The sequence below is a fragment of the Xyrauchen texanus genome, chromosome 7 (assembly GCF_025860055.1).
Source record: "Xyrauchen texanus isolate HMW12.3.18 chromosome 7, RBS_HiC_50CHRs, whole genome shotgun sequence".
Lineage (NCBI taxonomy): Eukaryota > Metazoa > Chordata > Actinopteri > Cypriniformes > Catostomidae > Xyrauchen > Xyrauchen texanus.
The window spans coordinates 33,601,731-33,629,054 of NC_068282.1; the positions used below are offsets into that span (position 1 = coordinate 33,601,731).

Below are 27,324 nucleotides of genomic sequence, written 5' to 3' on the forward strand. Positions count from 1 at the left end.
GTGGAATACAGTGTAGGCTGTGTGATATGGTAAAATGGGGCTAAAGGCACACCTTATAGAAAATGTGCTTTTGCTGTTCACAAAGTGTATCAAGTTTGAATAAATAAATAAATATATAACCAGTCAATTGCAATTTTCACAATTAAATTATTCACAGTCCATTACAGAATTACATAACTTAAACACCAAAAAATGGGCAACTTTAAAAATTAAGGTTGTGTTATTCCTAATTTTTGACTCTCTAAGAGTAATTCATGAAGCATTTTAATTCTAATAGTAGCTTCTAAACCCACGACAGCTTAGTTGTCTTAAGTTGTCTAAATCCTTAAGAGTGACTCCCAAACAATCCAATGCATGCTGCTGTCATCAGTCCACATAAAAAATTTTTTTTATATTATGATATTGAACGTTTAAAAAAGTATCTCCTGAATCACAATTGAGTTGTTATTTTAAAGTACAATTACATTATTGTAACCTTAGTAAGAGATGCAGTTACCTCTCCAACAAACTGAAACAACCCAATTACACCAGAGATAAAGGTTTTGACAACACTGCGCTCCCAGGCTACATCAAAATTAAACTGTTGCGTGGATGAATTGAGAATTTCTGTCATCCGTCAGCAGAATCATCTATCAAACTATATATGCCCTCTCCAGACTCTACCCTCCCTAGCAACAGGGCCAATTTGGTTGCTTGGGAGACCTGGCTGGAGTCACTCAGCATGCCCTGGATTCCAGAATTACAGGGGTGGTAGCCATCATCTTTATCACTGAGCTGCCCAGACCCCCTAGAGAGAGATTTAGGCTATTGATTGTATTTTATTTATAATTGTTTTTAGATTGCCAGGGCCCATATTCACACAAAATCTTAAGGCTATATGTAGCTCCTAACATGGACAATTAGGAGCAACTCTTAAAAATTAGGGGGATGTCACTCCTAATGTTAGAACTCATAAAATGTTCATCTAAGAGTGATTCATGAAGCATTTTAATGTTAAAAGTAGCTCCTAAACCCACGACAGCACAGAAGTCCTCCTGTGGACTTCTAACTCCCTAAGAGTTACTCACAAATGATCCGAAGCATGTCTGCGGTCATCAATCCACATTAAAAACGATGTATTAGAATAATATGATGACATTGACTGAAAAAGTTATTGCCTGAATCACAATTGAGTCTTTTGTATTATAATATTATAAAAAGGACTGTCATGACTATGAAATTTGGCTGATGATTAATTGTCAAACAAACAGTTGTGATAATGACAATTAATTGTCTGTTTTAGGGCTTTCACGATTAATTGTCATAATTTGTCATATTTTTTAAGGTGTTCCTTTTTTCTGTATGTGTGCTTCATACACCTTAAGAAGTAATTTTATATTAACTTTAAAAATATTAATTAAATAATAAAATGGATATACTTTCTGTATGATTTCTTTTTAAGGCTTTAAAAACTTATGAATGACATGAGAAATAATGTTTTAAATATCGAAATATCTCTAAATACTTAATATCACTTATCAACTTTAGTTTTGGTCAGTTTTACATTTACACTGTTGTTTTTGAACCCATATATTTTATATTCATAAAAGTGCGTGTATGTGTATAATTATATTTGCCTAATATTTATTATATTATGCAATAGTAAAATATTTATGTCCTACTTTTGCACGTTATTTTAATGCTCTGGTTAAAACCACGAGCCCTTATTTGTCATGAAGCAAAACCTTTTGAGATTTCATTTCATCACTCCACAAGAGCAAGCATGCATCTCCTCCTCTGTGTCACTGTGTATCATTAACACTGTGTGTATGAACCAGGAACATTTGCCATTACACGATAGTTTAAAGTTAAACTTTGAGTTCAGCTTATACTTTTTTATATTTTCGTGGTAGTTTGGCGCAAGCCTCTGCTGACAGCTTGCCCTTCAGAGCGCTGGTTGACATCCGCTGTGCGGCACAGTGACTCTCGGACTTGATGTTCAACTGAATGATACACAGACACACCGTGCATGGCATTTAGTATATTTGCTTAAAATTCCCCTTTTTAGGCATTCAAATGTGATTGGAATTAGAATACCGAATATCGCAGTTATGTGAAATAACCGCGATCAGACAGTTATTTATTAATCACGACAAGCCTAATTATAAATATTATAATGTTGACATTGATCTTTAAAAAAAGTATCGCCTGAATGTTTTTATTATTGTAACCTTAGTTAGAGATGCAGTTACCACTCCCAAAAACTGAAACAACCCGAATACAATGGAGATGACGTTTTTAAAACTCGCACTCCTCCTGGCCACATCAAAATAAAACTGTGTAGCGCGAATGAATTGGGAATTTCTGTCATCCGTCAGCATAATCTTCTATCAAACTATATGTTCCCTTTTCAGACCGCACATCGTCCGGCAATTCATACCGAATATATATATTTTTTCTGTGGATGTTCTCACTGCAGAGAAAAAGGGGGCATAGGGAATCAAGGCAATTCTATAGAGATGAAATCCAATCAAGGGGCTACCTGTTTTGATGCTGTTGATGAGATGCACGCTCATTTCATTACATCAACACAGGATGAATGTTCATCAACTGAAAAATCTCCTAGGAACTCTTTTGATAAAATTATTTGTGAATATGGGCCAAGATTTATATTTTAAATATTTTTGGGGATATATTTAATATTAAGAATACATTTATTGAAAAGACATTATTTCATATACTTTATAGCCTACTATGTTTGCTATGATTTCTATCCTGATAATTGCCCCACGTGGGGAAAAAAAATATTTGCTTATGTTTTTGCTTATTTTGAGTGTGGCAAGTCCCTTATTTTGAGCTTGTTTTTCCAGACCAGGATGCTTATTTCACTGCACTGCAACTGGAATATCACCCACCCATAGCACAGAGTTCTGTCATTTTAAAAAGAATGTTACTAACCATTCTTTTATTTTGTTCTAAACGTGTCCCAATTGGAAAGGAGGCTGCAGAATGCTTTAACCGGAATGAAAAAATACAGTTTCTGCTCAAAACGAACAAAAAGTAAAAACATTTCATTTTTAGGCCCTGATTTAATTCTGAGAGAGCAAGATAATTTGTGTGAAAAGAAATAATAATGGAAGGTTGGTTGTGATATATATATATATATATATATATATATATATATATATATATATATATATATATATATACACTCACCTAAAGGATTATTAGGAACACCATACTAATACTGTGTTTGACCCCTTTCAGCCTTCAGAACTGCCTTAATTCTACGTGGCATTGATTCAACAAGGTGCTGAAAGCATTCTTTAGAAATGTTGGCCCATATTGATAGGATAGCATCTTGCAGTTGATGGAGATTTTTGGGATGCACATCCAGGGCACGAAGCTCCCGTTACACCACATCCCAAAGATGCTCTATTGGGTTGAGATCTGGTGACTGTGGGGGCCATTATAGTACAGTGAACTCGTTGTCATGTTCAAGAAACCAATTTGAAATGATTCGAGCTTTGTGACATGGTGCATTATCCTGCTGGAAGTAGCCATCAGAGGATGGGTACATGGTGGCCATAAAGGGATGGACATGGTCAGAAACAATGCTCAGGTAGGCCGTGGCATTTAAATGATGGGTGGGGTCTTCTGCTGTTGTAGCCCATCCGCCTCAAGGTTGTGCGTGTTGTGGCTTCACAAATGCTTTGCTGCATACCTCGGTTGTAACGAGTGGTTATTTCAGGCAAAGTTGCTCTTCTATCAGCTTGAATCAGTCGGCCCATTCTCCTCTGACCTCTAGCATCAACAAGGCATTTTCGCCCACATGACTGCCTCATACTGGATGTTTTTCTCTTTTCACACCATTCTTTGTAAACCCTAGAAATGGTTGTGCGTGAAAATCCCAGTAACTGAGCAGATTGTGAAATACTCAGACTGGCCCGTCTGGCACCAACAACCATGCCACGCTCAAAATTGCTTAAATCACCTTTCTTTCCCATTCTGACATTCAGTTTGGAGTTTAGGAGATTGTCTTGACCAGGACCACACCCCTAAATGCATTGAAGCAACTGCCATGTGATTGGTTGATTAGATAATTGCATTAATGAGAAATTGAACAGGTGTTCCTAATAATCCTTTAGGTGAGTGTATATCTCTCTCCATCTCAGAGGTGGGAGAAAGTAACAGGTTCAAGTCACAAGCAAGTCTCAAGTCTTAACCATCAAGTCTCGAGTCAAGTCTCAAGTGCAGTGCAGACAAATCAAGCAAGTCAAGTCCTGATTAGTTTCAAGTTGAGTCAAGCCACAGTACTAAAGTAAATAGAGGTTAACTTTTGAAATAAATATTTATTTTTGCTCTGAAAAGATGAACTTATCTACATATCTTTACATAAATATTTTTATATAAACTGTATAAAAGTAATGTTATATTTATATTAGGGCTGAGCGATAAAACAATATCAATATTTATCGCGATAAAAAAACTCCTAATCTACGATAAGCTTTTGAGTAATTTCCGATATTTAGCCTGTGTTCTACATCTAGACATGTGTTTTGCTAAAAACATAAGCAGTTTGTCTTTCTTATCGTATGTTTCCACTGGTGCGTGCTGAGCGAATGTGAGTGAGCGCTTTCATTTCCTTCCTATGGAAGCCGAGCGTCAAGCTCGCGAGGTGGATTGTAAAATTGACAGCAGCATGGGGCAAGCGGTTCCCTAGTGTTGGGAGTGGCTTTGTGCGGATTTCTTCCACTTCAGTCGAAGCGCAGCCTCAGATTCTATGAAGTTGCTATTGCCCCCACTACGCAGGCCACAGCATTCCAGATTGATTCCATCTTGACTGAAAGACATCATGACGACGGTTACGCCCTCTCATCGTCTCTAGTGAGCAGCACGACAAAACAACAGTGCCGGTTACATCATATCTGATCTTTCTACACTGTATTCTTGAATATTTTTCTGTGCGTAAACATAAGGTTCGTGTTTCTAGTGGGCCTTTTAGACCATAAAGTTTTTTCTTTCTAAATTTAGATTTATTAATCAGCATGATCCAAGCCTTTAATAATAAAGAAATCGATGAGGATGAAAGACAAAACAATTACTAGTTTGTAGCCTAGTCTTTCTCAATTTTAAAATGAGTGGATTATCAGAGATGTGGCAGCATTTAAACTGTGTGATTTGCGAGCTGCTAGTGCCAGGTGCCGATTCCAACAACCAACTACAGTGAGATGAGAGCGCATTGGCAGTTCCCGGACATGCGTCTGTAAAATAAAATAATTTTATTAGGCTACCGTGGACGTCTGTAAGGTTTACCATCAATTTGCATGGGATAAGCTATGTATGTACAAATCACAGAGATGAGTGTCGACTGCATTTACCCATGGCTGTCACAAGTAACTGATCAATCAGAACATTTATGCTATTTTGGCTGTGCTGATTAGTTATGAAGTATTAAACATGTTCAAATGTATCTGGGATTATTAGAAGAAATTGATTTGAAAATCTGGCAAAATGCAACTCAACTGGTTACATTAGCAAACCAATAATCGTACAGCACACTCTTGAATTAAAAACCTAGAAACAAATCAATTAATAACAAATTATGCTCGTTTGTTTCTCTTGCATCTGTTGAAACCCATCAGCCAGCATTAGATTAGAGTTTTGAAAGGAGCCTTACATTTTGTGGTGTCTTGACCAACATCCACTTCAGACACTTGGTAACCTTAAGAAACAATGAGATAAAGGGTTCACAGGCTAAACAGTACAGATTCACTTGCTTTTTTCCAACATGTAAATTTGCATGGGATAAATATAACGGGTTATTTTTTACTGAGCGTTAGATCGGTAAAAGATCCCACATCTCCAATAAACACGTCCAAATAGGGCAGAGAGAACAAGTTTATTTTTTTTAATGTAGCCTATGTCAAGGCATTGTTTGTGCAGTTGCTATTTGCGCCTAGAAATATTAGGTCATATACCAATATAAAGAAGGATTTTCTTTTTGTACCTGATGCAAAAAATAAACAAGAATGTTGACAAGGAAATTATGCTTAATTTCTTTCTCATTTCATGCCACTCCGCTCCAACATCGCTCTAGCTCATGAGCGCTTGTGAGCAAGGAGTGGAGCGATGACTTTTGAACTTGAGCGCTGGAGTTGACCGATCACACACGAGTGACAACTCTCTCCAATCTGCTCACATGCTTTGATGGTAAGGTGTGCTTTTGGCCTTGACACATAGAAGCGCATCTTCAACAAGGTAAGCCAAAGCCAGACCTGGCTGGCACACATCACTATTTAAGGTCATTAGATTAAATAAATCCACACACAGCTAGTCTAAATCACTAGTTAAACAAGCTCTGGGCCTGCCTGGTCCAGGTACACATTGAGTACAAATTTAACAGGCTATTATAGGGTATAATGGGGTAGCCCATTTATTTATAATTTTTTTTTAAAGGTCAATGCCAATGTTTTATTATAATATTAAAATGCATAGACTCGATTGCGATTCAAGTGAAACTTTTAATACATTTGCTCAATTGCAACGTGGATAGATGACAGCAGAGCCAGCAGAGCCAGGAGAAATTGTACATCGCTTTGTTTCATATAGATTACATATTTGTTTCTCGCAGACACAGAGATGGCTGAAAAGCACACCCTTTTTGTTTTATTTTTTACAAAAGCACAAGGTTTTGTTGTTATAATGAGAATAAAAGTAGACCCTTTATGTGAATTCTTACCCACTGACTTCTTTCGGAAAAATCCCCAAAGCCTCATTTGCTTCATTTTTGCTGTCTTTCCTGCTAACTGCTGTTAACTCGCCACTAAGTAACGTTAGTTGATGTCAACGACTGTGCAAGCTCCTCCCCTACCTGCTGCATATTCAACAGAGAGGAAGAAACGGTGTCACCCATAGGCTACCGACGGCAAAGGAACTTATTCTATAGGCTAGATAATGCCTATGTCTATTTTTACAGGCTGTATGCAGTATGTGCAAAGCCAAAGCACAATGAAATAAGGCAACTTATGATTTCGGGGGTTTACATAGGCTTTTGTCCGGTTTCATATTTGTCAGTCAACTTTTCAAAATGCATTCGGGGCTACACTCAAAACATTCGGGGCTGAAGCCCTGGCAAAATCGGCTGCCGCCGCCTCTGATCTGAACAGTATAAGTTGGCTCCGCCCTCCCTCACGCATCTTTTGGTTCATTGGTTGACACTGCGTGTGTGATTGACAGGAAAAACAGGTGAGGCTTTTAGTCTGAGCGGACAGTCAGGAAATAATGTGTGCGCTTGAGCATTGAGGCCTATATTATTCAATTTGTTTTTTCATTATTTTTAAATCTTTTGATTATTTGTGTCTTAATTTGTTTTTAAATATTTTTATAAATAGATTCTGATATCCCAACGTTCACCTACAAGAGCCGACTCATTCGCAAACGACCCATCATTATTTCAGATGCGGGTTTCCTGACGAGATGCCCACCTGTTTCTGCCCTCTCCAATATTTGCAGAACATGATGATGTTTTCGAACTCTAGCCATGGGAACATTTTGAGCCAATTTGCATTGAATCTATATGTTCTCCCTCCACCGACTACAGTGGACGTTGAAGTGACAGCTGGGGTCACGGTAGCTTCGCTAACATTGTTTTCAGCATCCCTAACGTTAGCCGTCTCAGGTAAACCTTGTGAAGAGACTTCATTAGTTGAACCTTGCGAATCCCCCTCGCCAAATTCCTCTTTCTACACGTCTCTATTTTGCTTAAAATAACATGCGATGTCGCCTATACCGCTACTTTTATTCCATTGTTCACCTTTCTCTCTCTGACTGGACAGCGTCATCACAGAAAACTCCATTTGTAATCTTAATTTGCACACTGTGCTCGTAAATAGTTTTTCCGGTTCGCACATATCTAATTTTAGGGGCAAATGCGAGTGAAACACTGGCACTGTAGAGCCCTGCAGGATGCGCCGGCGCGTCCGTCGACCCCAGAGGGTTAAGATCCCTCGATTGGATGATTTGTCAGTGGGGAAAAAGCTCTCTGTCACCTGTGTAAAAGGTGTCCAATGAGTTTTTGGCATGGATTCTTCCCCCAAAGTTAACTGGCATTTCCTGTACAAATGTCCAATTGGCAAGCAGACAGGTGACCTCCAGTGGAGTGTTGTACACTGAATTATAGCTACAAACAGACATGTGGTGCATATTGATCCTAGTGTTGAGGTGGGTTGTCCTTTCTGCACTGAGATTAAATCAGTTTTTCTTCTAGTTTTGCAATGCACATGGCTGTTTGATCTTTTTTCCTTTTACTCAATGGTTTACTTCTTTGAGTTAAGCTTTTTCATTTCATCTGTTTATTTTTGGGTCAAAATGCTCCGCTAGATGGAAAAATATGTTTGTTATACTTAAGTTATCTGGTACTGCAAAGATAGCAGTTTGAAAAACAATGAAAAAGAAGATGCTGGTGTAGGTGCAGTAAATACAGTATGCATGTTTAGGAGGTTGGTGGCATATCGCCTTAGGGTGGAATATGCTTATTAATGAATTTGTGACTGTTTTTTGATGTTTGGCTAAAAATAACTTTTTTTTGAATATTTTTACAATAAAATTCAATTTTCTCTCTCTCTTCCTCTCTCTTGTACTTTCTGTCTTGATGTTGTAGCTGAAACTTGAAGATCGATCTATTATGCCTAGAGACTTTGTCCGGCGAATGAACTCAAATGTAAGTGTTTTTTTAATCACTTATTACTTGCATTTAAAGAGAGCTCACAACAAATTTTTAATTGCCATGGAAATTGCTTACAATTTTGCTTACTGATTTTTGGAGAAATTCTGTGGAATGGATCTATACACAGCTGAGCAAGAGCTACACCTATTGGTAGTTGAATAAACAAATTTAACAACATTTTTAATAAACAAAAACAAGGGGTGGGGGATGTGTAGAACTGCAGAAGTCTGTAGAGCTTTCTGCAGAGTTCTGTGTGCACAGATTCTGTGTGGGCCTGTTGATTACTCGCCAAACATAAAACAAGTAAAGAAAATTGGATTTAACTGTACATAAATGTAATATGCCTATAAACCCTGTCATGTAGAAATTATTGTAGTATAGAAATTATTGCTGTCAGTCGATTTACATTTTTTCATTGCAATTAATCACACAATTGTTCGTAGTTAAGTTTTGAAAGTGCTGAAATTTTACTATATATACTACTTTTCCTGTCAAAATGCATGTATTTCCTTCTTAGAAAAGGAAAAAACAATATGTAACAATAATACTTGATTAACATTTTCCAAACAAATTATTCCACAGTATTAAGATAGAAATGCACTAAAATCACACCATTTCAAGTAACATTAAATGTTTCCCAAATTCTAAATGGGAGGTTGATTTACTAGAACTAGAAGAACTAGTACTCATAGGTTGCATATTTATTGCAATGCACATTTTATCTCTTAAACCCTCATCTTCCACAATATTTATTGGCTGGCAGGCTGTGGCTATCCTCTTTAGATATGGAATGCATATGATTTGTGTCAGGGTGTCAAATGCTTCTTTGAACTCCACATGAAAAGCCCTGCATTGTTCTGCTTTTAATGCTGACACTGTCTACATAATGATACATCTGAATTGTCCTGTAATCATTAGCCGACGCTTGGAAATATGGTGGCCACGGGTTCACAGTTGAAATTATTTAACTTTTGAGCACTGTCGACAGACCCTCCGTGGGAGAACTCCAACAAGCTAGGTTTTGTTGTTATTGCCATTGCCAATAAATCGTGTGTTTTGGCATTTTGGTAATAGTAAAGACATGACAGGCTTCTGTGGTAGTATAATTGCACCCTACAGAGACTGCAAAGTACTTTATTTCTGTCTTATTTGGGTTTGTTCTGTACAACAAATAGTGTTAGGTGGTCCTTTCTCCATCACTTGATCACTGACACCGGATCGCTGTTGTGTGTGTTTGTGGTTTGTGCGTGAGTGTAATGACTCCGGACACATTGCAAAGTTTCCTCCCTACTCCAACAAATGTTCAGAACACATACGGAGCTGAATAAAATGTCAGAATCAGAAAATGTCAATGTGAATGCGTCTAAAAATAACGTGTTAAACATTTTAAATTTAATCGCATGCATTAACAGGTTAATGACAGCTCTAATAGAAACCATAATGTTTTTGCAGGCATGGCGTAATGTTTATGATGGTGGCTTTAGTTGTGGCTAAATGTGTGTTCTCTGATTCTGTAGGATAAACAGTGTGGCATTGTGACCAACATAAACTCTAAATGTGCAGTGAAGCTTGTAGGAACCAACTGTGTTCTTTATCCTGTTAAAAGCAAAGACCTGCAGCACATCTGGGTGAGTTTGTCTACATCTTTCCTTTTGATGCAGTATGATTTTTTTTCCAAAAGAGAAAGCAGTTGAAAACCCAGTTAAAGCTCTGCTCAATTACTGAATATTATTTAACCTGTTGATACGCACCCCCTTTTTGAGCACAAACCATGAAAATGACATACCTGAACTTAAATGGTTGCATTTACTGGACCCTTTGGAGTATGGACACAGTTGTAGTATCTTTTAAAATAAGACAGTTTGGGTTTTATTTCACAAGTATCATAATTAAAATATGTTGTTATTTATTAAAGTTAGCGAAGCTGAAGTTTATAATAATGGAAATATTTTGTGCTGAACATGTTTTTATAATCTAAAAAAACGAATAAAAGTGCCAAGACAACCCAGAAATTACGTTTAAAATTTGAAGATGATCTAACAAAAAACGCTGCCGTGTACAGAGTAAAATTAAGGCTCTGCCTTTCAAGATGACAAAACCTGACTGCACACCTTTGCTATTATGAAAGCTACGTCACATTTTTAAATTTTTAAAAATCGACTTTGTAGACATGCTCATTTTGTTTATGTGACTAATATATAAGTTTATATACACTTTTACAACATGAATGCTGCTCAGATTGCGTAGTTTGTTGAATAACGCTGATGAAGGGTAAATCTTTCAGGCGAGATCTCATGTAAACAATGGAGAATATATAAATATTTCCCAGATTTAGCACTTTTATGGACAAAAAGTGCTATTGGATGTTTTTCAATGAACGCTTGTCATGGACAATTGACCCAAGTGTGGCAAACTGGATTCATCTGGCGATCGCGTTTTCATAACAAAGGTATGAAGTCCCGTTTTGATATTGCATGTTTTCATTTTTACTCCTGGCACAAATAACTAAATTGCTGTTTCTGGAGCGTTGCTATTGTGAAACAGATCAGATATCAATGTTGAACCCTTAGAAAAGAAGTATAATTTGTTAACATTACATTTATAGACAGTAAATTATATTGTAAATGTAAGCTGAGTGACGTCACTCCCGAGTGTGGTGAAATTGCGTATCAACAGGTTAAGGTGGGGTTAGTGTCATAGACTACAAACAACAATTCAGATAAACTGTATTTCAGTACATCAAACCTGATATTTTTCCCCCCTTAAGGCCTCAATAGAGTCACTCATTCCTGCTGTTAGTGGGATGTTGGTAACCCAAGGTTTGTTGATTCAAACCATGTAAAGGTCTAGGTTATTGTGTTGCCCCATTACAATTGTGCTATTGAGCAAGGCACTTAACCTCAGGTTACTCCAAGGAGACTGAACCTTTAATTCAGTTCTGTGAAAAGGTTTTTGCCCCCATTTTGATTTCTTCTGTTTTTGTGTATCTCATACTAAATTGTTTCAAAAATATAAACAAAATGTAACATAAAACAAAGGCAATCTATGAAACCGCATTCATGATTGGGTTCAGCTGGACTAGACACACCCAGGCCTGATTACTGCCAATCCTGTTCAATCAAATCAACACCTAAATAGAACTTTTTCAGCAGCATGAAGTTAGCTGAAAGGTCTCATCCAGTAGCACACTATGCCAAGGTCAAAAAAAATTCCAGAAATGATGAGGGGAAAAGGTGATTGAAATACATCAGTCTGAGGGTTACAAAGCTATTTCAAAGGTTCTGGGACTCCAAAGAACCACATTGAGAGCCATTATCTCCAAATAAAAAAAAAAAACTTGGCACAGAAGTGAACCTTCCCAGAAGTGGCCGACCTTCCAAAGCACAGCCAGTAAGTCACAATAAATCCAAAGATAGCATCCAATGAACTGCAGACCACTCTTGCATCAATAAAGGTCACTGTTCATGACATTTTGGAAGACAGGGGTCCCGTTACATCTGGTGTAATCAAACACAGAATTCCATGGTGTGGGAATGCTTTGTTGCTTCAGGGCCAGGCAACTTGCAATAATTGAGGGAAACATGAATTCTGTTCTCTACCAATAAATCCTAAAGGAGATTGTCTGGTCATCAGTCCATGAGTTGAAGCTTAAGCGCAACTGTGTTATGCAGCAAGACAATGATCCAAAGCATAGGAGTAAATCCACCTCTGACTTGGCCATTTGAAAAACTTGAATTTAGCTTCTTTTGAGCCATTCATAGTCCTGACTTGAACCCAATTGAGATGCTGTGGCAGGACATTAAACAGCCAGTTCATGCTCAAACCATCCAATGTGGCTGAACTAAAGCAGTTCTGCAAAGAAGAGTGTGCCAACATTCCACCACAGCATTGTGAAAGACTAATCACCAGTTATCGGAAGCATTTGGTTGCAGTTTCTGCTGCTAAAAGTGGCACAACTAACTATTAAGTTTAAGGGGGCAGTTCGTTTTTCACATGGGTGAAAAATGTGTTGGATAACTTTTTTGCTTAAATTAAAAATATATATATTTGAAAGCTGTATTTTGTGTTTACTCCAGTTGCTTTTGGTTTGTTATATCTCGTTTGAAGATCTAAAACTATTTGGTATTGAAAAATACACAAAAATAGAAGAAATCAGGATATAAATACTTTTTCACATCACTGTATGTGCTGTACTTTTAAGTCACTCTGGATAAGTGTCATAATGGATGACTAATAAATAGTTAAACTATTTATGTGTTCTGTACCTGTCTGCAGTCATTTATGTATGGTGACTACATTGTTTATGACTTCTGGCTGGGAAAGGTATATGATCTCAGCATCCAAATCATTGTGAAGCTTTCCAATGGAGCACGGTAATGTGATAACACCATCCTCACTTCAATATGAGTTCATTTCAGTGTGGGTCATGCGGTTTTACATGCATGATGCTATACATTTTAACTTGATCTTATTTAAGTGCGAATAACCAGCAGAGAATAAAAAAAAAAAATGCCTTAATTGATCTGATTGTTACATAATTTAATGAGATTTTTGTGATTTCACGTGTACTCATGTGTATTGTATGTAATGTGATGTTTTATTTTGACTGTAGGTGTTCTATGAGTGAGGAGGACTGTGCCAAACTCTACGATATTTACCCTCACATTAGCGATGTGGTATGTGTTCAGAATTCGTATTCATGTCTTTGCATATTCAGTTATCTTTGATATTGTTTAATCTGTCACAATTGCTAATTTTTTGGCTCTGTATAGTATATATTAATTTGATTGGTCTAAAAGCTTTTTACTACTGTTGTTTGTTAGTATGTGTTGCTCTGTCCTTTTTCCAGGGTTTGTTCTTTGATGATGCATATGGGTTTTACCCAGGCCAGGCTTTAATTGGGCCCTCGAAGATTTTCTCTAATGTGCAGTGGCTTTATGGTATTAAGCCAGTTCTCAGTAAGAAAAGCAAATTCAGGGTTGTTGTGGAGGAGGTAAGACAAAAGTTTTCATTCTCAAATTTAGATAATAGTTCTGTGATGAAATTAGTTTGTTGTGATTAGTGCAGCTATCTAGACCTGGGCAATATTTCACATTCACAATATCCACCTTATTTTGTAATGCTGAAGTAAGCAAGCGGTTTCATTTCTGGCAAGTGTGAGAAAGTTCCACTGTCATTGACTGCAGTGTAAAAACTAGAAAGATAATAATACTAGAATTTAGTGACATGGGCTTATAAACTATCACACAACTACAAGATGCACAGCAGAGTAATGTCCTAGTGTCGGGTGATTTTCTAACGTCAGCATTTATAGTAAAAGAATAAGTATATCATTCACTTGTTGCTGTGTGTTGTGTTGAAGAGACCATAATAAAATCTGCTTCTTTACTGAGAGCATGACGATGCAGTATTTTCATGTCTCTGTGTAAATTTACATTTACCTGCATAACCTCCGATGATGCCTTTATTTCCAAAGGCGACGTTTCATAAGGCATACTGAATGTGAGATTGGCGTGTCTGTTTACTATACACAGCATACAAGAAAGAGAGAATGCTCTCTGACAAGTATGGATAGAATATTGCATTTATTATTTTGCCAAGATGAAACGAGATGCAGTTTTGCTGCAAAGAAAGTTAAAGCAGCATTTTCCCAGCGGTTTTCTGCTCTCTCTCTCTCTCTCTCTCTCTCTCTCTCTCTCTCTCTCTCTCTCTCTCTCTCTCTCTCTCTCTCTCTCTCTCTCTCTCTCTCTCTCTCCCTCTCCTTCTCCTCTTTCCTAGTTGTGTACAGTTTGTGGTTGCCGTGAAAGATGGAGCGAGCATTTCAGTGCCTGATCTCTCATTCATTCTGCCTGAGCAACTGTGTGCAATAAAACAATAGCAAAATGCGATTAACTGTAATACTATTTGTGCTCCAAACTAATGTGTTTATGAAAATAATAATAAAAGATAATAATGCAATCACATGTATTGGCAGTCTGCAATACAAAATCAGTATCAATTAGTATTATTGTATTGCTGAAATGGCTGGAGGTGGATTATTCTGGAAAAGGTCCACATTCAAGGTTCATAATGGTGGCCCCCTAGTTACGCTGAAAAATAAGATGGATACTTGCTATAAATTTGCATCTAGAACATTGCAATGATTTTAATCCATTTAATAAAAAAAAAAAATTGTGTCATTGGACTAGTTTCACGATCCTTCCTTGTTATTTATAGTTTATTTCCGTATCATTGAACATAAGCTTATCACTGGATATGGTTAAAATTATGGCTCGTCTGGTTAGAGAAAAATATTTTTAGAGCAAATACATTAATATTAATATGCATGTTGAATATTGTTAAAATGCTAATAAAAAATATTGATCTTATATATTAATTTTAGCTACGTCACCCAGCCCTACAAATAAACAAGAAAATGCTACTTATGCAATATTTTTCTATGTTTTAGTTGTTCACCTCTCCAGTTACATTTCTGAAAGGTGATATAGCTCTTAATCTATGTACAATTGCAGGTCCAGGTGGTGGAGCTAAAGGTGAAATGGATTACAAAAAGTTACTCTACAAAAGGACCAGACAGTGTCTTCCCACCACCATCAACCATCACACAGGAGAACCTTGGCAGGTACAAGTAGCTTCCCTTACTGCTGTTCAGCAATGATAATTTATAGCACATTACAGCCTAGGTGCATAGGGAACAGAAGTGTTTACACAAGACACTTTAACCTGAGTGTTTAAAGTGTGATTCACATCTGCTTGACAGCACTTAAGACAAGTTCCTACTGCTTTTCTAGACTCTTTCATTCACATGTTTTAATAATTTTCTGACATCTGTCTCTAACGATCAGAGTGAAGAGACTGGGCTACTTTGATCACGCTCAGAGGCAGCTGGGAGAGAGGGCCATATACGTGTTTCCTGCCAATAGTAGTGAAACCACACGCATCACCTGTGAGGGGCCAGAGGGGACCCCTGAGGACCCTGTTGTTCAAAAGGTATGGATGATTTGGCTGTAACAAGATTACGTTTTTAAAGATGCTTTTGTGCCGTTAAATAATAATTTGATCAGTCAAATAATAATTTGATCAGTCAGTTTGATCAATGAGCAAAGAGGTATTTCACAACAACTAAAAATAATGTTTTGGTTATTTTAATTCCTTTTCCTGTTTGACCATTTTGTTGATTTATTTCATTGCTGCAGTTAAAAAGAATGTTTAAAAAGGAACCAGGAAAGAAAATAACAGAAAATTCAGGCACTCAAAATAAAAGCTTTCAGACAACAGAGAAAGTGGACAACACTAAAGGTACTTTGTTCTTTAAATACCACAAACTAAACTGGATTAAATCAACATCATACATGTCATTATGGTACTTGAAATCATTGTTTAAATGTGCTGCTTGAATATTTGCATTTTGTCCATGTCTTTAAAACTGCTGTAAGTGGGATTTAATTAATAATTTATTTTTGAAAGCTCCTGAACACTTGTATCTGTGACAGCCCTAGGCTTGAGTGTGTGTGTTTGCCAATCAGAAAGGTGCTTGCAGGTGGCCCACTTCCAATGCCAAATGTTTCGGGTGGGATTGCTTGTTTATCCACACAATAGAAGATGGGGAAGTGTTTGGGAAACATATCTGGAAACAGTATTTATCTTTGTGATCATATTTGGTACCTCAAATGGTGCAGAAACAGCACCTTTAAATCTTGTTTTGTTAAACACATTTTTTTTAAAAGGTTTTTAAAAGTGCACTGCCCATGTCTTATTCTACAGGTGAGGAGAGGTCAATGCAGGGAAAAGACTGTCCTGATGACAGCTCCACTCCATGTTGCCCCAACAATGGTCCCGTTCTGTGCCCAGATGATCTGGAGGAGGGACAGTGGACTCAACTGGGGGAGCAAGAGTCAGATGAGGAGGCAGGGGATGACACAGATGATACCAGCTCCATCACTTCCTCTGCAAGCTCTACAGCGTCAATGCAGAGTGGCCTGACCCGGAAGAAGAGTATCCCCCTTTCCATACGAAATCTTAAGAGAAAGCACAAGAAGAAGAGGATGAAGATTTCTCGCGAGTTTAAACCAGGAGACAGGTGATGAAATCTGCAAACATATATTGGTAGTAACTCATGCCCTGTGTGATTGTGTTTTTATATCAGGGATTCTCAGTCCTGCTTTCAGTGATCGACATTTGACCCCGTTTACACCTGGTATTAAGATGTGCTTTGGATGACCCGATCACGTGTTGTCAGTGCTAAATACAGGTGTAAATGGGGTACAAAAAGTTTTGTGTTCGGATCACAAAGTCCACATATAGAGGTATTCAAAAACACATGTGACCACATCGCATTTGAGGTGTAAATGCTAATCCTTCTTGATGCATAGCTGACAGCAGCGACGCACCACCTCTAACCTCTGTCAATCGAACACTGCACAAAAACAAGAGCTTTTTTTTTATTTTTTTTTTTAATTTCAAGCATACAATAATAAAAATGTACAATATTTACCACATACAACAATAATCAAGAATTACACTATTGATCAAACAAATAAAACTTCAAACAAATATAACTTCGCTGCTTGAAAAGGAGTGGGATAAAGTTTCACACTTATTGATTCCCACCCCCTCTTTCAACTCTTAATACATTAATTTACTTTCTTTGGTATTATCCACTTATTTTTATTTATTTATTTATTTATTTTTATTTTATTTAATTTATTTTTTCAAAACACAAGCTCGTATTTCATCATACATTTATAAACTATTCTTGCAACAAAAATTTCTAACTTAACCAACTCATTTTTCTTCATTTTTATAACGTTCAAAAATCTTTTCTTTAAATCGTTTCCTAAATTGTTTTATATTTGGACATTCCTTAAGCTTCTCATTTAAATTGTTCCACAGTTTCACCCCTTGTATGGAAACACAAAAACTTTTCTTCCTACTATGTACAAAAGATATTTATTCGGAGAGAAGGAGGACATGGGTTGAGAGGAAAACTAAATTTCATACTTCCATTATGGTAGAAGTATGAAATTTAGTTTTCCTCTCAACCCATGTCCTCCTCCTCTCCGAATAAATATCTTTTGTACATTTTGAGGTAAATCATTACCCTTTGCCCTATATAGAATTTGCACAGTCTGTAAATCTACCAAATCATTACATTTTAGTAATTTGGAATCCTTAAAATATGTATTGGTATGATCCCTATAACCTGCCCCATGAATGATCCTTAAAGCTCTCTTCTGTAAAATGACAATTGGCTGAACTGTTGTGATGTAGTTATTTCCCCACATTTCTACACAATAAGATATGGCAAAACTAATGAGCAATAGAGCGTTCGTAACGACTTCTGATTTAGAACTTGCCTTGCTCTCCCAATTATTGCTATACTCCTAGAAACCTTACTCCTAACATGACTAATGTGAGGTTTCCAGTTCCCTTTATTGTCAATTATGACTCCTAAAAATTTTATTTCAACAACCTTTTCAATGTTCACGCCATCCAACTTTATTTCAATTTGTAAATTATTTCGACCATTACCAAACATCATTAATTTAGTTTTCTTTAAATTTAATGATAATTTATTAGTATCAAACCATAATTTAATCTTCTTTAATTCCTTATTTGTCTCCTGTACTAGCAACTGAAGATCAATGCCAGAGCAAAAAATATTAGTGGCATCAGCATACAACACTAATTTCAGTACTTCTGACACTTGACATAAATCATCAACTCTTTCCCCGCCAAACACGGAATTTTCTGGGTTTTATGAAAAAACGCTTCCTCGCCAAACACGGAATTTTCCGGGTATCCGTGTTTTAGGTGGTATACAGTAAGAAAGACTCGCGCGCATGTTTTGAAAGAGTACGCAACTCTTTGATCAAAGAAACAGACTGCGATCGTCTCAAACGTGAAGTGGAACACCATACTAATACTAAAGCACTTGTTTGATAAAAATGCCTTTTTCTCAGCTTTTTGTCCGAAATGTTGTTTTTGACAAAACCTACCTCTGTTCAAGTGTCAATAAAAAAAGAACAAATGAAGATAAAATAAAATCGAAAATAAAAAAACAATTTTTTGCCTAAAAGCAGAGGCTCAGATCTTTATTTTGATATATAGCATCTTCATATATTCATGGAAGAAAATATTCTGCGGGCCATTAAATTTTAGCGAAAATCGTCAAAAACCCTGGCGGTGGCTGGCAACTTTTTTTAAAAACACTGGCGGGGAAAGAATTAATATAAATAAGAAACAATTTTGGACCTAACACCGCCCCCTGTGGGACTCCACAAGAAATTTCCAGGCATTCAGAATAATAATCTCCCAATTTCACAAACTGCTTTCGCTGAGTCAAATAACTTTTTATCCAGTCTAATTGTCACGATTTGGGGAGTCAGGAGAAGGTAGACGGTAGAAGCGGATCCAAACGTGGTTATTATTAATCAAAGTACACAGATAAGAAAACACGGGAACAAATCAAAAATCCACGATGGGAAAAGTGCATTCAAACACACAGTGACACACGGGTGAACACAAGTTGACAAACATCCACGAAGGAGAGAGGGAACCTCGGACGAACACGAATCAACATCGGGGGGCAAGAACAGCAAACATGAAACAATCCATCCATTCACAAACAACGACCGACAGAGACTGAACAAACAGACAGGGTTAAATACATGAACAAGGGAAAAAGGGGCCAATGAACAAACAGAACTCAAACAAGGTAACAAGGTGATGAACAGAAACCAATGGCAAATTAACGAGGGCAGGTGAAAACAATGAACGGAGAACACGAACGCTAACATGAAAACTATGGAAGTACAAGGGTGACAAAAGTGAAAAACTAAGGAATTACAAAAGTGACAAAAATGACAAACAAAGGGCAACAGTGAAACAAGACAAGGTAATAGAAGAAACTACAAAGGACTACAAAAACCAAAACAGGAAACAGGAACTAAACTAAGCTTCAACATAAAAGCACAAAACAAAAGACAACAGTGAACATGACAGAAACCCCCCCAAAGGATCGGATTCCAGACGATCCTAAAAAAAATAAATGACAAAAAAAAACCCACAAGAAACAAAGTGAGGGACCCAGGGGCAAACAGACAGACCAAAGGGGGCACAAGGGGCAATCAGGCAGTCCGAGGAGGCAAAAGGGGCAAATAGGCAGTCCACGAGGGCAAAAGGGGAAATGACAGTCCACGGGGACACAAAGGGCAGACAGGCAGACCAGGGAGGCCGAGAGGGCAGGTAAGCAGTCTCTGGGGGTGTGTGCAGGGAACCAGGTCGGGTGGCCTGGGGGGCGTCCACCGGGTAGGGACAGGTTTAGGTGGTCTGGGAGATGGCCGCAGAGCAGGGGCCGGTTCAGGGGGCCTGGGAGGTGGCCACAGGACGGAGGCCGGTTTAGATGGCCCGGGAGCTGGCCACTTGGCAAGGGCCGGGTTCAGGGGATCTGGGAGGTGGCCACAAGACAGGGAGAGGTCTAGGAGGCCTGGGAGGTGGCCAGCGGACAGGGACAGGTCCAGGAGGCCTAGGAGGCAGCCTCAGGACAGGGACAGGTCCCGGAGGCGGAGGCGGAGCTGAGAGGGGCTCTGGAGACGAAGCTGTGGGAGGCTCTGGAGGCTCAGGAGGCGGAGCCAAGGGAGGCGGAGCCATGGAAAGCTCTGGGGGATCAGGGAGTGGAGCCGTGGGAGGCCCAGGAGGCCGAGCCGTGGGAGGCCCAGGAGACAGGGCAGAGGGAGGTGGTGCCGCAGGAGGCTCTAGAGGCGGAGCCGTAGGAGGCTTGGGAGACTCTGGTGGCGGAGCCGAGGGAGGCTCTTGTGGCGGAGCTGAGGAAGGCTCAGGAGGCAGAGCCGTAGGACGCTCTAGAGGCGGAGCCATGGAAAGCTCTGGAGTCTCTGGGAGCAGAGCCGTAGGAGGCTCTGGAGGTGGAGCCGTAGGAGGCTCGGGGAAAAGGGCCGTGGAAGACTCGAGAGGCTCTGGAGGCGGAGCCCTGGAAGGCTCGAGAGGCTTGAGAGGCGGAGCCCTGGGAGGCTCGAGAGGCTTGAGGGGTGGAGCCCTGGGAGGCTCGAGAGGCTTGAGGGGTGGAGCCCTGGGAGGCTCGAGACGCTTGAGAGGCGGAGCCCTGGAAGGCTCGAGAGGCTTGAGGGGTGGAGCCCTGGGAGGCTCGGGAGGCTCGGAAGGCAGAGCTCTGGAAAGCTCGGGAGGCTCGGAAGGCGGAGCTCTGGAGGCGTTGGCGCTTGGACGGTCGAGGCTACAGGCGCGCTGGCTCAGGGACGGTCGAGGCTACAGGCGCTGGCTCACGGATATCTGAGGCTACAGGCACTGGCTCATTGACGTTTGAGGCTACCGGCACTGGCTCATTGACGTCTGAGGCCACAGGCACTGGCTTGGGGACGGTCGAGGGCTCAGGCTCGCTCACCGTGGCTGACGAGGACTCAGGCTCGCTCACCGTGACATGCGTGGGCTCTGGCTTGCTCACCGTGACATGCGTGGGCTCTGGCTCGCAGACCGGGACAGGCGTAGGCGCTGGCTCGCTGACCGAGGCAGGCGTAGGCTCGCTGACCGTGGCAGGCGTAGAGAGCCCAGAGGCGAGAGCCGGATCGAGAGAGGAGGTTCCCCGGCAGCGAATTCCTCCACGACGAGACTCACGTATTCCTGCCAGGTGTAGTCTCCAATCTCCGGCAAATCATAAAACCGGTGTTTAGGTACACCAATCCTGTAGACGGCCTTCAGGAGGTTGTCATCCCAACCGGTGTGGCCGGCCATGTAGGAGAAAAAGTGGGAGAACTCACGGATGTTTAGCTCCATTCGCGTCAGTCCCACGAAGAAAGCCACTGGATCCATTTTGTGGTCGGTCGTTCTGTCACGATTTGGAGAGTCAGGAGAAGGCAGATGGTAGATGCGGATCCAAACGCGGTTTTTATTAATCAAAGTACACAGATAAGAAAACACGGGAACAAATCAAAAGTCCACGATGGGAAAAGTGCATTCAAACACACAGTGACACACGGGTGAACACAAGTTGACAAACATCCACGAAGGGGAGAGGGAACCTCGGACGAACACGAATCAACATCGGGGGGCAAGAACAGCAAACATGAAACGATCCATCCATTCACAAACAACGACCGACAGAGATTGAACAAACAGACAGGGACAAGGGAAAAAGGGGCCAATGAACAAACAGAACTCAAACAAGGTAACAAGGTGATGAACAGAAACCAATGACAAAAGTGAAAAACTAAGGAATTACAAAAGTGACAAAAATGACAAACAAAGGGCAACAGTGAAACAAGACAAGGTAATAGAAGAAACTACAAAGGACTACAAAAACCAAAACAGGAAACAGGAACTAAACTAAGCTTCAACATAAAAGCACAAAACAAAAGACAACAGTGAACATGACACTAATACCTTTCCTCGTATCCCATATCGCTCTAATTTTCCAACAAAATTTCATGATTAATGGTATCAAACGCCTTTTGTAAATCAATAAATATTCCAATTGTATGCCTTTTGTTATCTACAGAACTTGATATGTCTTCTATAAAATCTAACAATGCAAGTGATGTTGCCCTTTTTGCTCTAAATCCATACTGGCTTTCATTAAATATATTATTTTTTTCCAAAAAGTTGTCAAGATGAATGATAGTTTTTCTAAAATTTTTGAGAATTGTGGCAGCAGAGAAACCGGTCTATAGTTTGTAAATTGATGTTTGTCTCCTGATTTATAGAATGGAATGACCTTTGCTATTTTCATTTGATTAGGAAATATGCCAGATTGAAATGATAAGTTGTAAATATAGGTAAGAGGTTTTGAAATGGCCTCAATAACATTCCTCACCACCATCATATCAACATTGTTACAATCATTTTTATTCTTATATTTTAAAACAATTTTAATTATCTCACTTTCCTCTACCGGAGAAAGGAACATTGAATTTACATTTCTGTCAATAGAGCAATAACCATACTGATCATTTATGGGGTCAGGAATACTCTCTGCCAACTCTTTCCCAATATTAACAAAAAATGTATTGAAAGTATTTGCCACCTCTGTCATATTATAATTGTCTTTGTCATCCATAGTAAAATATTTAGGATAACTTAACTGGCCCGAAGATTTTTTTATTACTTTATACAATATTTTCCACATTTCCCTCACATCAGATATCTTATTTTCTATTAATTTGTTGTAATAATCTTTCTTATTTTTTCTCAAGATATTAGTCAATTTATTTTTGTATTTCTTTTTTTCCGCCTCTTTCTTTCTTTAAGAAACTCCCTGTACAACAAATTCTTCTTTTTGATTGCATTTTTCAATCCCTTTGTAATCCAGGGATATCCTTTTTTCTTTGAATTCGTACTTATTTTCTTCAATGGGCAATTTTTATCAAAGTTTTTTAAATATTCTCATAAACTCATCATAGGCCTCATGCACATTGCTTATATCATAAACACCGTCCCAATTTTGTACAAATAAATCATTCTTAAAAACATTCAAAGTTTCTTCTGATCTTAATCTTTTGAATTTGTTTAATGGTTCCTGATTAGGCCTACAATCACTATCAAACACTGTAAATACAGGCAAATGATCACTGATGTCACTTATTAATATTCCACTTATTGCTTCATTAAAGATTTCATTTGTTAGAATATTATAAATTAGTCTGGCGCTATGAGTCATTATCCTCGTAGGTCTAGTAATTTTAGGGTACAAATTTAAGCTATAGATTGTATTAATAAAATTTTCTGTCATTTTGTGGTTATTTGGATTAAGCATATCTATGTTGAAGTCTCCACAAACAATGATTGTTTTACTAGCTTTTTTAGTATACATTCCCTCCATATATTCACTAAATTTTTCTACACATGAGCCTGGTTTTCTATAAATACAACTCAAAATCACATTCTTCCTATGTTCTCTGTCAATCTCAATTGTTATACATTCAAATATATTTTCAACAATGAGACTCATATCCTCCACAACACTAAATCTCAAATTATTGTCCACAAATAATGCCATACCTGCTCCATGTTTTCGGTCCACATTTACAAAATCGTATCCATCCAATTCAAAATTTTCTTTTTTTTCCTTATGCAACCATGTTTCAGATAAAGCAATTATATTGAATGGTTGCGCCAACCCATGCAAATAGTTCCTAATCTTCTCAATGTTTGCATAGAGACTTCTGCTGTTTATATGTATAATGGAGAGTCTGCCATCTTTATTAATTTGATTGTGCGTTTCCTCTGTATTGTAGCTACAGTTGTTGTTTGCCCCAGTAAAAAAGTTCTTGTCCGGATCAATATCATGTTCCGTATCGAAACTTATGCTATCAGTATTTTCAAATATTTGTAACTCCAGACTGGTTGTATCTTCTGCTTCAGATGAGTGACTTAATTGAGTATATGTATCCGTCAGCTTACCTCGTATTCCAGTAGTCTGGCAACCTTGTTTACTCATACTCAGTCAAATCTTCCAAGCTCCTCACCACCAGAACCTTCGCATCTTCTGGGCTTCCATTCAATTTTATAAACACTTTACAGTTTGCAGTCCATGTATGTTGTATTTTCTTCATTTTTCTCAAGTACCTAGCTTTCTTTGCGATGTCTGCATTGTGCTTTGTGAGGTGTTCATTGATATAAACGTTTGTTCCTTTGAGCTTTTTTCCTTCCTTCATAATCGCAATCTTGTGTTTTCTGTTTGCAAATCTCATGATGATAATAGATGTATCGCCTGCTTTCCTCCTCGGCAGCACATGGCAAGCCTCAACATTCTTGCAGTCCAAATCAATTCCTTTTGATTGTAGAAAGCTCGCTACCTGTTGCTCTGTCGAGCTAGTGTCAATCTCATCTGCTGAATCCCTGATATTTGCGTCTATCGCTCGAGCATACGATCGGGGTTTCACCGTGATCCTGGTTATTATGATGTCATTCATCCTCGAATATTGTTCGAGGTCTACAACCCGGTTCTCCAGCTGCACTATTTTCATGTCCTTCTCCACGTTCTGGATGCGAAGAAACTGGACCTCCTTCACCAAATCCAAAATACGGGTCCCTTGCTCCTTTACCTCCGTGAGCTGTGTTTTGAGGAAGTCCAACGTGATTTTAATGTTATCGATTTCCTCAGCCACATCACTTATCTTCTTCGGCGCCATTTCTTGTTTGTATAAAGTTATGCCCAATATTTCAACTTCAAAATGCTGGCGACCGTTCTCCGACTTTGCAATTTGATTTTTATTATTTAAAAGTTCCAACCAATTTTATAATTCAATTGTGTTTCCAGTTACCCCTGGTGCTTCAATTCCGCACTCTCCGCCATCTTGGATCTTGTGCTTTGCACAAGAATTTAACGGAACTTCTTCAGTGTGCCTGTTATCGACATGCAGTGATGCAGATTAGAAGCACACGCATCTGAAGCGCTGTTAAAACAGGTACTCCACTAAAATAACAGAAGTCTGCTCAACATCATGTTTGTGCTTCGATTAAATTTCAACTGCATCTGGGAGAAATGTGTGCCCCCTGCATTTTCTTTGTCTTTTATTACTTTTTGCTGTTTATTATCATGCAGTAACATAATTTCATAGTGATTGATGTATGTTGTCATGAAATCAGAGACCCTCCCCTGGAAATCCGAACACAAGTGTTCACAGGAGACTCATTGAGCAAACAAGTGTCAACAGCGATGTGTCTCACTTGACCCCATGTGATCATATATTAACAGGTGTAAATGGACCCCATGTGATCATATATTACCAGGTGTAAATGGCATCATTGTGAACAAGGAGAACTATAATACCAAAAGAAAACTGTCAGTTACTTGGCTATCGCATGACCCCCACATGAACTACGTAACCTGCTAACTGCCATCTCTGCTCATGGGCACTCAGTTATGGATGCAATTATTTTTTGAAAATAATGCCATGTGACTAATTACTCTGGAGCAGCAGGACAATGCACATGTTTACTTACATAAATCATTTAATTATGCTTAACCTGTTGATACGCAATTCCACCGCACACGGTGGTGACGTCACTCTGCATACATTTAATATACAATATAAGTGATAAATCTGAGAAATTTGATATATTCTCCATAGTTTCAGGCGAGATCTCATATAAACAATCAACTAACAACAAACTATGTAATATGAGCAGCATTCATGTTGTAAAACTGTATATTATCTTATATATTAGAGTCTCGTAAACAAAATGAGCCTGTCTCCAAAGTTTATTTTTAAAAATGTGGTGTGGTTTTATTCATAATAGCCAAGTGTTGCCTTGAAAGGCGGAGCCTTAATTTTACTCCGTATGCTTCCAGCAATTTTACTGAGAAAAAAGCTTGCAGGAACCTAATTTTTTGTTGGATCAAATTCAAATTTGAAACATTACATCTTTAGACATGTGGCTTTGAGAAAATTGTATTTCTGGGTTGTCTTGGGACTTTTATTATTGTTTTTTAGATGATAAAAACATGTTCAGCACAAAATATATCCATTACTATAAAAATCAGCTTCTCTATCTGTGGCAGGGCGGAGGGCGGGGCCGGGTTGATTCTTTAAACCCGGTCCCTTATCAGGCTAATCAAGCCTCCGAGAGGGATAAAGGCCGACTGCGGAGGATGGTGCGGGAGAGAGAGATCGTTTACGGACATGTCTGTCGTGTGTGTGCTTGTCTTTTTGTTTAAGTTACTCGTTTAAATTTATTATTTACATTGCCAAGCTGGTTCTTGCCTCCTTTACATTGAACTGCTTTACACTGGTGCCGAAATCCGGAAAGGAGGAGGGATGCCCGTCTCGGAGTCCTCAACACTGCTGCCCGGACTCTGTGAATGGCCGCCGTCCGTGAGGCGAGTGGGGACTGGACTTCCCGACCGCCTGGAGCGATGGAGCAGCTGCCAGGGGCGGAGGAGTGTCCCCAGGAGTCGCCGTGAACACGGAGGGGCATTCTTTCTGCCGGGGGTCGTGGGTCTGACTCCGGTCCGCCAGGGGAGGAGCGGCTGTCTTCCACCTGAGAGGGTGGAGGAGTGATCGAGGACCATGCGACGGTGTATCAGAGAACCGGCGAGGAAATTTGTTTTATTTTTTATTTTTTTCCATCTCTCTCTCTCTCTCTCTCTCTCTCTCTCACTGCCGCTCCACATTGGCCTATTCCCTCTCGTTTAAATTTTACAGTGTTTTTTGGGGGGTACTACACTGTTACAGGAAGTACCCCCATTGAATTACTTCTGTTTCCCTCCCCTTGTCCCCTCCCTCATCCAGGTAAACGGGGATGACCTGTCAGCAGAAGGCATGCCCCTCCCCAGGGAAAGAGGGTGGGGGGTGTACGTCATGCCGGGGGCTCCCCAGCCTGAGAGAACGAGAGAGGAATGTGGCAGGGCGGAGGGCGGGGCCGGGTCGTGATTCTACACATCCGGTCCCTTATCAGGCTAATCAAGCCTCCGAGAGGGATAAAGACCGACTGCGGAGGATGGTGCGGGAGAGAGAGATTGTTTACGGACATGTCCGTCATGTGTGTGTGTTTGTCTTTGGTTTAAGTTAATCATTAAACTATTATTTATATTGTCATGCCGGTACTCGCCGCCTCCTTTCCATTGAACTGCTTTACACTAACTT

General features: G+C 39.2%; 1 protein-coding gene across 4 annotated transcripts in view; it reads left to right on the forward strand.

Moving 5' to 3' along the window:
* The window catches only part of LOC127647069 ((E3-independent) E2 ubiquitin-conjugating enzyme-like), a 119,593-nt gene that overhangs the window by 10,792 nt on the left and 81,477 nt on the right, over positions 1-27,324 (forward strand). For 3 of the 4 annotated variants that reach the window (XM_052131143.1, XM_052131145.1, XM_052131147.1), the window contains exons 2-10: positions 8,642-8,701; positions 10,225-10,335; positions 12,983-13,080; positions 13,320-13,383; positions 13,557-13,700; positions 15,220-15,329; positions 15,553-15,697; positions 15,904-16,006; positions 16,472-16,787. In XM_052131143.1, coding sequence (XP_051987103.1) covers positions 8,642-8,701; positions 10,225-10,335; positions 12,983-13,080; positions 13,320-13,383; positions 13,557-13,700; positions 15,220-15,329; positions 15,553-15,697; positions 15,904-16,006; positions 16,472-16,787 — 1,151 coding nt within the window. The remainder of the gene's footprint in view (positions 1-8,641; positions 8,702-10,224; positions 10,336-12,982; positions 13,081-13,319; positions 13,384-13,556; positions 13,701-15,219; positions 15,330-15,552; positions 15,698-15,903; positions 16,007-16,471; positions 16,788-27,324) is intronic. The other variant, XM_052131146.1, reaches the window with a different exon arrangement.